The 12,987-nt window shown below is 41.9% G+C and overlaps 1 protein-coding gene across 6 annotated transcripts in view; it reads right to left on the bottom strand.

Moving 5' to 3' along the window:
* The window catches only part of LOC128883548 (trichohyalin), a 138,123-nt gene that overhangs the window by 13,752 nt on the left and 111,384 nt on the right, over nucleotides 1–12,987 (bottom strand). For 4 of the 6 annotated variants that reach the window (XM_054136067.1, XM_054136056.1, XM_054136047.1 and 1 more), the window contains 5 exons: nucleotides 9,324–9,470; nucleotides 7,948–8,136; nucleotides 7,462–7,749; nucleotides 5,859–7,241; nucleotides 4,137–5,141 (listed from right to left, as the gene is read on the bottom strand). In XM_054136067.1, coding sequence (XP_053992042.1) covers nucleotides 4,137–5,141; nucleotides 5,859–7,241; nucleotides 7,462–7,749; nucleotides 7,948–8,136; nucleotides 9,324–9,371 — 2,913 coding nt within the window. In that variant the 5' untranslated portion in view covers nucleotides 9,372–9,470. The remainder of the gene's footprint in view (nucleotides 1–4,136; nucleotides 5,142–5,858; nucleotides 7,242–7,461; nucleotides 7,750–7,947; nucleotides 8,137–9,323; nucleotides 9,471–12,987) is intronic. The other 2 variants (XM_054136084.1, XM_054136091.1) reach the window with 1 other exon arrangement.

Here is a 12,987-nt window from a genome sequence, read left to right as displayed (position 1 = left end):
TTGTAGTTGTTGGCATTGTTTTTTTGTTGGCAGCTTGAATTTTATTTTTCTTTCATAATCGAGTGCCTCAAAGAGTTAACAAGGCGCATATAAATAAAAATTCGACAATGCGCGCATGGAAATAATCCACATACATAATAGAATACTCAAAGGATCGACTAATACTGCCAAAGTAATGGTGCAAGTTGCATCAACTCTACGTAGCTTGTGTTTAGGTTTCAACGGGAAAATATATGTAAAAAAATGTAATGTTTGTGGGAACAAATAAAGACGAAGACGAAGAGTGACGTGAACGTGAGGGATCGACGGAATCAATTAAGCTGGTGCCATGCAAGAAAGAAATCCTAGATCGAGAGCAAATATCGCCATCGATAAGAGGGGGAACTAATGTGATCAATTGTATGGTGAGAAAACACATTGTGCGGTTTATCGCTAGGTCGAGCAATTGAAAGCGCCGCCTTACCTCGTCGCAGTAGAAGAACTTAGATTCTAGGACGCTCGCTTGAGATTTCACGATGACAATTGTTGACGCCGCTACGACAAACAAGCTAGTAAGTTGGAACGAGTGCTCGACGAAGAGTCAATGTTACGTCTGCCGTGGGACCAAGTGAAACTCATTTCTCTTCGATGTCTTCTCAACAATAAATGGTTCGATACCCAGAAAATATGTAGAAATTGGACAAACAAAATGATTCTACTGTAGTAAGCAAACGGAATATAAAGGGTCCGACAGAATCAGTTACCGATTCCTACAGGCCAACAATGCTTTTATGTCAATCAAACTGCTGGTTAATAATTTTAATTTGGTCAGGCACTCGGTCGACAAATTATTTCAACGATCAAATTGATTTGTAGCAATGATTATTTCTTGGAAAAAGTGAATTGAAAGTGTCATAGTCGGTACATGCGTGTCTTTCCTTTATAGCTTTTAATCATCCAACTTACAACCAGGTACTGCTCCGCGAGGCTTGATTATACCTATCAATTGAAAATACAAATTTATTTAAACGCAAACCCGTCTGTCCGATACACAACGGTTAATATTAAATTGGAAGTAGTACTCGAGGTTACCAAACAATTGACGTCACGCATACAAAATAATATTTGTAAATTCTCCTTTTTACAAGTACATATAATATATACTTACGTACGAGTATATGGTATACACACGTTTATTATTTTTAAGAAATTTATATCTTGAATTGATAAGTATTATCGACTGTCACCGAGAAGGTCTTAAATTGTACGTTTTCGGAAATAAAAATAAAGATATGCATGCATCGACTACGAGGCTTTCATATTATTTACTATCAATGATCACGTTGATTGGTTATTTATGGGACAAGTGAAACGATTCTTACCTCCTCGATGCGACGACTGTTTCCGAGGGGATCGAATACGACCACTCGAGACAAGTGAGCGGTTAATCGCGACAATTTAGGGCACGTTTATCGTGACGGGTCAGATACGACTTCTTCTGTAATAATTAAATGTCGTTCTGACCGACCTCTCCGATCCACGGGTCACGGGGACGAAACTTTGGACGTGTTTGGAATGCGACAGCGCGCTGCAGCTCGGCTCGTCATCCGACGACGACACGTATCGCCGAAACGATAAAACGATTTTCGATACGCGTTGCGACATATTTGCATGCTGAGTTCGAAGAATCGATAAAAAGCTCTCATTTTTCCAAAGACAACATTGTTGTCCAACTCTGCAGGAACCACCCAGATTCTTCATCGATTTCCTTTTTAATTTTCTAGATCTACATCTACATATACAGCACCATTTATGTATATTAGATTATTCAGCCTTTCGAAGCTCGCTAACTTTAATTTTGCCTTTTTTTAGGTTTTTAGTATAGAAAATGAAAATGGAGCGAAAGTAAATATTATGTGAAATAAAACGAAAGTAGCAATTGTTTGTAACGGTTACAAACTCTTACAAACATAACTCTCAAGTACCTATACATATATTTTCAGAGTCTAATTTCATATTCTTTAATAATGTAGCTTTAAAATTATTACGAATAATAAATCTTCATAACAAATATTACCAAAATATCATTGTAGTTTACTCTACACGTTGACAAACAGTATTTATTCTTGTTGCGCTGTTTGTCAAACATGTACATTTTCTTTAAAAAAAAAAAAAAAATTGAGTCTGGGTAGCTTCTAACAGAGAATGGATTCTTCAGCAAGTTATCACGTATAAGATAAATTATTTGCACGGATTTTGATAATTTATACTGTTTCCCCTTTATTTAAGATCAGATGTGTTTAATATATTCAGTAGATTTTCCACTTTCGTTTCGAACAATTTGAGATGACGAAGACAATGGTGAAGCGATCGTTGAAATTTCGGCTCGATATAAAATATTGGCAGTCTGATTCGTTCGTGTGATTTAGGTGCTAAAGGCACTCGATAAGAGCATCGTACATGTATCGGATACTTGGGCGAATTGAAAATGGGATTTTTGGAAGCGAAAGTGAACCGGGACGACCTTCGAATGATCAATTTGGAAGAAATTTGTGTCCGATTTGTTCACCTACAACCTGTAAATACTGGAAAAAAACAACAACTCGAGATAGCATTTGTCTCCACGAACCGGATTCACTCGTGCTCGAAAATCCCTTTCTCAAGGAAATCTGAATGCTGTTTGCGGTCACGATGGAAACACGATACGACAAATTTCTCTGCCCACTGAATTTTATATTTCATTAACCACGTACTCCCGAGTGCTACAATCGATCGTTATCCGCGCACAAGTGTCGACGAGTCACGCTAAGATCGATTACAAGTTAATCTAAATCGAAGTGTTACGCTCGGAGTATTTCGAAGAACAATCATATTCGTTATTTTCCTCGTGCGTGGCTTTTTTCTGCTTTCATGGCGGTTGTGCGTATACGAGGATATCCGTTTAGCTTGGACCCCTAAGAATTGAATGATAGTTGAGGTATCTCTATGTAGAAAATTTTTTTAAATATAAATAATTGATTCTATCATAGCAGTACACGATTCATTCCTGTTCTGCATTAATGTGACTAACAACAAGTGTGGATTAAGAGTGGAAACTTGACAAACTTGTATAAAATTTCTTTCTTTTATCTTTGTTCTAAGTTACCTAGAAATTTCTACAGATTAGCCATAGAATATATAAAAATCCAGTTTTGAGTCCCACGATACTGCTAGTTTAAGCATAATTGCTCGAAGAGCTGAAATTTTACGAAAATCTGAAATGAAAATCAATTTTTATTCATCTCCAAACCAAACAGACACCTTAATTTCTCACGTTGATATCGCAGCGCGAGGATTAACGAGAATCTTTGATCACAAAGTCTTGTTACGATTTCTAAATCAGGCAGCGATCGTTCGCATAGGCATCGTTTTAGCTCCTAGATGTGTTCCCTGTTAGATTAGGCCACTAAGTTTTCCGCGGGTCACCATGATTATCGACTCGACTCGACTCGATTCGAACTGACACCTCGTTTACCTCCGGCTAGTACGTGTTTCCGGCTACCTGATCTAATTCTACTCGGTACCGGGGGGGGGGGGGGGATGGTGGGGGGGTTATTATATACGTTTTGCTCCTGTGTCGTCTATTTACATCGTTAGCTACGGTCTCACGCCTTCGTTTCCAGCGAGATTTGTGCGTAATGGCGGATAATAAATACGTGTGGAAGCGATAGGCGAAGACGGGTTATATGTATTATCTGGGAGTCGTAAGTGGCAGGACTCGGTTTCCTGATCGAACAGATTCGAGACACGATTCTTCAAAGATCGAAGTCGATTCGATGACTGTAACGGTGGATGTACAATGACGAGGTTGCTTCGATGCGAGACATTTTGTTTAGCTTATTTACTTTAGAAATGTTTCACTCTGTTTGAACGTGTCGTTGAATCGCGATCACGTTTTATCAGTTGGAATCGTTCGGTGGCAACGGCGCGATTCCCACCACTTGGACACCCGCTCCAAGCCCATTCTTATGTACAAGATCTAATGGAAGTTAGACGAAGCTAGATGTGTAACAAAGGGCGAGAGATAACGCGCTACACGAAGATAGCCAAAAACGAATATTTCCTCGCCGATCTTAAGACTTTGTCAAAGGATTGCTAGATTGCTGTTCGATCCTAACCTCGGTTGCTGAGCTCTGCTTGTCATTGACGCGATCCACGGTGATGAACGGTGTCACTGGAGGTGTCGTAGGTGTCTTGCCCTGAGGTACCACCACCTTTTCGCATATTTCCACCACCGTCCGGCGTCTTTCTGCGGCCAGTGCCTCTTCAGTCACCGTCACCTGATGTTTCGTGCTGGACGCGAGGAAGGGAACATGCTTCGCGGAGGACGATTGCTCTAGATCGGAGGAAGGGGAGGCGAGTATACAAGTGGTTGATGGAATATTGGTTGGGATCGTACCGCTGCAGGTAACGGGAATCGGTATCTCTGACGCCTTTGAGAATTGCGGCCAACACGTCTGACTAGTTGGACTCTTGCCGATCGACGTTCTCGTCTTGAGGGCTGGCGTCTTGGGTGAGGAAGGCGAGACAGGTGAGCTAAGGGAAGACGTGGAACTGGTCGGGGACGATTTCGTGCCTATCGCCTTACGAGGAAGCGGAGTGGGAATTTTCGATGCTGACCGTGGAGACGTGACTGGTGTGGTCTTTGTCGTCTCTTTCGAAGAACCGTTAAAGGCTGAGGTAGCGTTAGAGTCTAGTTGAAGGGTCGTTGGAACGACTGCTGCCCTGGCAGCTGACGCAGCAGGACAATCGTCAACGAAGGTAGAGTCTAATAGCGTCGAAGACGGGTTCGTCGTTTCGATCGAGTCCTCTTTCAAGAGGCTTTGTTCGTCGGTACCGCAGCCAGGATGCTCCTCTGCGAATAGTTTGGAGATCGATCCTACTTTCGTTTCTTTACCAGATAGAAAGTCTGTTTTGGATTGGACAAGCTCTTTGGGTACAGGTACCTTTGGTTTGGGAAGCGTTTCCGGAGGAGTTCGTCGCGGAGGTACTTTAGGACTTTGATAAACGATCGGGCGATACGTGACAGGACAGGAACGGAGTGTACTCGAGTTAGTAACCTCTATGTGTGCCTGCGATTGTGATTTGTTAGTTGACAGTTTCCCAGAAGTGTCAGCAGTACCCTAGAGAACCAAAGAGTTATAGATCGTATAACCTGACGTCCCGTAACCGAAGAATAAGAATAGGATTAGAATCGAAACTAGCGGTTGTTAAACAAGTATCGGAGGCACAGTCGTAGAGTAATAATTCAACTCAACGACCGTAATCCGACTTGAAATGTCGCTTAATTGTTCCGTGTATTATTCGTTAGCTTCCAGCTATCCGACGGTACAGACTTACTCGACGACTGTCCATCGTACTTATGGTCAGGAGTTGAAAAAAGCTATGACATTGGTTACAGAGGGTGTTTGGTAGTTGGTGGTGTAAGCAAATTTTCTAAGATCTACAGTGAGATCCGTTATAACGAGAGTGCGCCCGTACCCAGCGAAAATTTTAAGTCGATTTTCTCCAAAACAAAGCTTCTAATGAACAATTTTTATTCTATATTTTCGACGTAATTTTTCATATAGAATCGATTCCGAACACCAGTCACCGAACACCCTATAGATTGAAACGCTCGACTGTAAATCTAATAACTGCTTCAGTAAAAACCAGTTCGAAAGTTAATTTTCCAATCTTTTTTCAACCCCTGCTTATGACGTTTCGTCTGAATGAATCATCACCGATAGAAGCTATTCGAAATTGCCATTGGACAAACTGCATTCGTATGCCAGCGAAATGAGTGCACGACGACCGAAAATGGACTTGACCGATAGAAGAACGATCATGCAAATGCTTACCTTGTTTGCTACTACTGCTTCCTGTTGGCTACCAGAGATCGTCGAGATGTCGTTCGCGGTGGTCTGCTGTTCCGCTGGTTCCTTCGTTGTCTCGACGTCGCGAGGTTCTTGCGGTTTCTCCTCGATGACCTCTTGTCTTTCGATGATCGTGCTGGCGTGCACTATGTCCTCGTCCACGGGTTCGTCCGCTTGGCTGACGGAGCAACTAACGTCAGCCGTGTGAATACCGGAATCCTCGCGATCGGTGTCGTTGAGGAGCTCGGCGGACGAGGAGGACGCAGGGTAACGCCTGCCATAATCGAGCTCCTCTAGGCTTTGCACGCGCTCGAAAGTGTCGGGACCGCTGGATGCGTCCGCGTCCAAAGAATCCAGGCTTCTGTGGAAGGCAGCCCTGGGCACGCGATATTCCGAATCGGGCGACGAGCTCCTCTCGCTGGGAGTCGAGGTATCGATTCTATTTTCTTGATCCCGGAAGCACAAGGAATGCTTGCCAACGAAGGATCTCTTGTCGGCGGACTCGTTGCTCCTGGCCGCGTCCAGGGCACTCAAGCGATCCTTTATTGTCCTGGCGGATAGCTCGCCATTGTGCCGTGACTCGTGAGTGGTGGCTGGTGCCGATGACTCGTCGCTGCTGCTGTATTTTTCTAAGGTGGACAGTCTCTGCCTGATGGGTCTGCCCGTTTCCAATTCCTCGGTGCTCAGTTTCCGATGAGCAGAACTCTTGCTCTCCCGCTCGGAAGCCTGTTTCTCCAGGTGAGACAATCGTTCGCGGATCGAGCTCATATCACCCGACAGTCTGTTCAGCGCTTTGCCGGTCTTGTCGCTGTTGTCTGCGTCGTGCTTCTGCTTCTCTAGGTTCGAGAGCCTTTCCTTGATCGATTTCGTCCCGGTGAAATCGCCGGAGAGCCTGTTGTTCGTTTTGCTGTCGTTGTTCTTCTGCGACGCTTTCTCAAAGATCTCCCGCCTCTTCAAGATGTCCACTTTGACTAACGGCGCGGTGGGCTTGCCGTCGTCGTTCAAACTCGTTTTCGACGCGTTCGTCGATGACTTGGCGCTGTCGAGCTTCGCGTCCAAGCTGACCAACGATCTTCTCGGTATGTTCTGCGATACTCTCGACACGTAGCTACGAATCGCGCCCTCGTACGTGTACTCCTCCGGTTCCGGGGAGCTGGTGGTCGCTGTCGTCGCGGAGTCGTACTCCTGGTTGTTGTGATTGTGGTTGCTGTGGAATCCGTTCCCGAATGGTTTCTTCGTGATCGCTGTCGAAGTTGACATGATCGTCGTCGTCGTCGACGATGACGTCACGTCGCTACTGATCACGCTTTCGCTTGGCACGTTGTCCAAGTCCGAGTGGTTCTTCTCTATTTCGCTGTCTCGGTCGCTCTGAAAAATTCACACTTTCATTTTTCAACGATCGAAACATTGGACGATATGCTGACGAAGAATCTAGAGTGTTTTGTTACGAAAACCTACATGTTCCTTAGAGGATTTCATTATTTTACGAACACGGGATACATGTGATTTTTGTATAATTCAGGGATTGAGCAGCAATCAAAAAGTTTGTACGCAACGTATAGATCAGCGAAGCAGGTGTTGATCTTACCAGAACGCTGTGTGTGTCATCGTGAGTGTCGCCGCTAACCGAGCTCTTTCCACTGCTGGTTCCTATACCAAGGTCGCTCAGGTCATTGGCGTCTTCCTCGTGGTACATGGCCAAGCTGATGCTTAGTTTGCGACCCCTATTGCCCCTCTCCTCCATCATTTCGGAGAAAGTCTTGCTTCGACGACGTTGCCGATCGTGTTCCTCTAGCTCGAGTTTCTTCACCTCGACCACCCGTTCGATGATGTGCTCCTGACGCTTCCTCCGACTGCTCTTCCAGTTGTCCAAATTCTGTCGATACGATCGAAGCAACTATTAGATGCAGAATATAGTTGATAGCATAAAACACGTTTCGTTTGATCGAGAGAAACGATAAGAGATCGATATAGTCTGGTATTCGTTTGTTAGGAAATTTCATTTGTTCGTGATTTGCATTAGATCGATTTATACATGAAAAAGAAAAAAGTATTACAAGATTCACCATCTTACCGATTGCCAATCTTCAGGATCATCGCGGACCTCTTGTTTTATCTTCTTCACTTCTTGGACCTTTTGCAACTGTTCCTGAGCTGTGCGATACAAGGAACATGGGCCAACTTTGACAAACTGAAGAGGATTGGTTGCTTGTTTAGGAGGCGTTTTCAAGGTGGTCTTTAATTTTGGTGGTTCGTGCGTGATCTGGAATTATAAACAACTCGCAATTAATTTTTTATTTTTTCACACTGATACTACTACAAGGATATTATCTTTAAAATAGAATTCAATACTTGTTGTCAACTATTTTTAAAATGAATAAGTTGCAAGTATAAAAAATGCAACGTCGAAGACAACCCTGTTCCTATTTCCTTGTCGAGAGGGGAACGTCACTCGATATGCTCTTGGGATCTGCTTACGTCGGAAATTTCTTCAACAAGGGGCTTTTGTATAACGGTACGCCATCGTTTCGACCATCGCTTCAAGAAGAATAGGTCGAACGAGGGTTATTGGTTCGCGAAAGGGTTGAAAGTATCACTACGGAGTAGAGGTGCAAGTGGCGATATCATTTTTCGCATCCTCGACACGTCTATTTTCTATTTTCCATATACAAGGAAGAAAAGAAAATTCCATTTCACAATAAAGAAATAATATTCTCTCCACCTAGATGTACCATACATAGGTAGATGTAGGTAATAGAAATAAGTATCGAATAAAATTTGTAAATCTATTAATATCAATTATATCATTTATATTTATCCCATAGTTTCACTATAAAATTCAATATGGCGCTAAAAACATTTAGTATTATTAAATGTTATTAGATGCACATCCAATATAGAATTTAGCAAGAAAAGTTGCTGAAGGTACTAAGTATCCATATATTTATAAACGAGGGTGTATCAAGGAATTCAGGAAATGACGCGCAAAATATCGAATGAAATGCACGATAAGTATGAGAATCAGGGAGACGTAAATGATAAACGGAAATACGGAGTGCATCGTGAAGAAATATAACGAACAAGAAAGAAGAAAGTAATTAGTCTCTCGTTTAACGTCAATAGCCGAGCAAAGCCGCTGTTACGGCATCGTCGGTTCACCGGAAGCGGAATCACGCTTCTGCGGTACTAAAGCTTTTCAAAAGCGAATATCGTCGCGAATCACTGCGCGGTAGTTAGCGACGATTGTCGAGCGAGTCCTCGGAAAATTGCGTTTCTTTGTCCCTTTAACCCTTTCATGCGTCGCAAATCTGATAGAAGCGTCATCAATGACGCCATTATCACACTGGGGTGTCGTGTAAACGTAAACAACGTATAACATGTAAACTGTAAAGACATAAAAATACATAAAAATGATAAAATACCCATGAAACATTTCGAAAGAACACTCACCATCCTCTCATTTCGCCGCTCCGTGGCGGCGGTTTGCGAGGCAGGCATCCTTCGTTCCTTCCTCCTTCTCTCTCGTCTTCGGGGGAGCTCCTCCTCTTCAGTGTAGCACGACTCCTCGCACGGTCGGGCCCATCCTACGCCTCGTCTCTGGAACCCACCAACAGGAAATCTTATTAACTGACGAACTAACGGGAAACGAACACTCTCTCGGTAGCGGCATCCCATAGACCCGTCGCGTCGACACGATTTTCTGAATCGTATCTGGTTCCGCGGACAGCCAGTGGAAATGTTTCGTCTATGAATAGTGCGTGATGTCGATGAAAGGAGTATCGACTGGCTATCGATGCGGAAAGCAAAACTGCCACTTGGAATCAACGGTTAAAATCGATTCAAGTGTCAGGGAATTCTTCGTATAATATCCAACTGTGAAGGGTACGAGTAGATCCATGTTTAGCAAGTTAACCCTTTCAGACCTCAATTACTTTCTTTTCTTTTTCCAATGTAATTTCATTTTTAGGCTTAACTTGGACTAAAATTAGTATGGACAAAAGAAAAAAGAAGGTATTTTTTAAATACCAACTACTGCCTAACAATGACATTGAAAATACTTTAATGAACGCGGGAGAAAAAGTTTCTTTTAAAAGGAATGCTAGAAAAGAAGCAACTGCAGTCTGCAGACGAAACGCGGAAAAGGGAAAAATATCGAGACTGCGAACAAAGACAATAGATGCGGAAAGAAGACAATTCACGATAGAAAAAATACTTGACAATGGAAAAAAAAAATCGAGTATAAAAGCAAACCGTAGAACCCCCGGAGCGACGGGATCGGAGCAGCTAACGAGGAAGGCCGACGGAAAGGAGAATTCGCGCAAGAAGGTGAACAAATAACAGTTGTGGACTGAAAAGCGACGTAAAAATCGACGCACCGGGTATCGAATGCCGAGATCGTTAACAGCATTCGTGGAAGACCGTTGCAAAAAGTTCGCATTAAACGATGGGTACCGCAAGAAATCGTATCGCGAGGGAAAAATGATGGTGTACGAGTATGCGGATAAGAGAGAATTAAATTCCATAAAGTAAGTTTAAGAAGTATTTAATGTTTCGACGATGCTCGCGAGGAGATAACGCATAGGCGAACCGAGAACCGAGAACCGAGAACCGAGAACCAAGATCGAAACAGGGAAATGGGCGTCGCGTCGTTACAGAACACTTACGGGGGAGAAAGAAACGTCGTGGAAAAGGAAGAGAAAAAGGTTGAAACCAGGACTTATTAAAACTGGTTCGGACTCTAGATAGGCGTAAAACGACATCAAAGTCTCTCTTCGATTGTGGAAAATCGCGCAGCAAAACCGATCGTTTTATCGGTACAGGGAAAAAAGGGGATCGAGTCGAACGCCTTCATTAATGAAACGATCAAGTCGCAACGTTCTACGCAATGTAGTTTTCCCGTGATTGAATTAACAGAACGATTGTTAGCGTAATTGACGTTACATCGATGCTGCGACAGATCGACAAAAGTAATAAGATCGTACGATGACAACGATTCGCGATAGATCGAGACATATGTATATATTTCATTGGTTTTTCTTTTTGGCGAAATGAGAAGCAATATCACGTTCCGCGATATATTATGGAAATTGCGACCGTCCGTAGGTGATCAATAATCGATACCTGCCTTAATTAGAGATTAATGGTATCTATCCGTGGATATACGTGGAAACGTGGTAAAATTTATGCGATCAAGTGAGAAAATTCATGTCTTTTAGGTGAAATAGTTTATTATTTCTTAAATGAACATCATAATTACTCAATTAATATTTCTTAAAGTCTCTGCTTTTCTTATCACGATATGTTAAACATTGTGAGAATCTCATATTTCATCATTAATCGTATCAATTTGATCGTATGAATATTTAATTAATAGTCGTGATTGAAAATTGTCAAGTTTTGCAACAGTTGCAATGTAGATGATACACTTTGGTGTCTCAACTCTCCCAAATGTTTCATACGCCGATATACATATGTATTCGTTCTGGTCTTCTTTTCGTTACGACTCTCACACATATCGTTCGACGACCAAATATTATTGCAGAGAAGCTATGTTTGCACGGCGCATCCGTTGCGAAAGTTCTATTTCGAACCCGCGAACGCAGCTTTCTTGATCAGCTGGAAGCTTTTCAAGGCTGTTGATTTTGGATAGTTCATGGAAAAATTAAGCGACCGGAATTCTTTCACTTTCAACTTTTTTAATACAATATGTGCTTCTTTATATTAATATTTAATTTAACATGTGTTTAAACACTTTCATTTTTAATTCATCATACAAATTATTTTCTTTTACCTTGTATTCTTTATTGTTGGTATTTAGCAAAGTATATTACAATAATACCAACTCTTTAACAACCCAGTATACAGTTATTAGTTATAAAATTCTCGTACCAGTAAATGTAAGGCGCAATGAAAAACAGATCGAACACCGTCGATTAAGTTTGTCTAACCTATTGCGTAATATTGTTTGCAAGAACGCAAGGAAAGTCGTTTGAGTAACATTAACGATATAATTTATGCTCTGGTCCCGGAGCACATATTAAGGCACACTGATTACTTTCTAAGGGGAAAAGTGTTTAAAATTAGAAAAATGATTGATCGATATCTTCTAAGAGCCAGGAAATTAAAGAAACCTCTGAAGGATAGCATGGATAATCGATAATCGCTTTCAACCTCGGTAATCGTTGAGAACGAGAATATGCAAAATCATGTATATAACCGTACGAGTATGCGTATTCACATAGAGGAGTGGTCATTACGAGGGAGTGAGTCGTGGGAACGAAAAAATGTCACCACACCCTTACTTCTTCAGGGATCACTTTCATATTTACACGATAAAACATATTTCCATTTTCATCTAACGTTTCGCTCCAAAATCGTAAACGTATGTAATACACTAAAGCGAAGCTAATTTCGGACACTTGAATCCGTGATAATAATACCTTCCATCGCCAGGTTCAAAGAACTAACGACGTTTTAAATCAATCTCAAACGCGATATTCTACTTGAATATTTCGGCAACCTACCCAGAACACGCGCATCGTAAGATAAATTTTCGTTTCTCAAAATCGAATCAAAGGAAACGCTAAATTCTACGAATAATTATTATTGAAACGCACATGGCAAAATCTATGCGTCACCTGTGCGTTCTCTTTCATGAAAATAGTATGTCACAACTAATTTATTTGTACTCTTTAAGCATCAGAAATGAGTGTAACCTAATTTTGCTCGCAAACTGATTTCTTACAGTATTTTGTCTATTTAATTCATTCCGAGGAATTTGCATCTCATCCTCAAGATCGGATTATTCCAATGAACGCGCAACTCCATCGTCGGCCGATATGCTCTTCACGATTCAATGCATCCAATTCGTTGAATGGATGGATGATTCCGTTGACCGTAAAACTTTCCAGGTATTCGCGTAGCTACTGTACCATAAAACTTTACGTAAATGCATCCATTTGTGCGTTAGGATGAAACAGATACGATATTTAATTGTTTTCAAGTTCAACTTTAAATTGTTCCACATTTAATTTCACTTATTTACTAGAACTGATCCTGTTTATTACAGGTGAGGTTTGAAATAATTGCGTATCTCTTCAATTTACAGAAATTA

Source organism: Hylaeus volcanicus, chromosome 1 (genome assembly GCF_026283585.1).
Source record: "Hylaeus volcanicus isolate JK05 chromosome 1, UHH_iyHylVolc1.0_haploid, whole genome shotgun sequence".
Classification (NCBI taxonomy): domain Eukaryota; kingdom Metazoa; phylum Arthropoda; class Insecta; order Hymenoptera; family Colletidae; genus Hylaeus; species Hylaeus volcanicus.
This window is presented reverse-complemented; position numbering and strand designations above follow the sequence as displayed.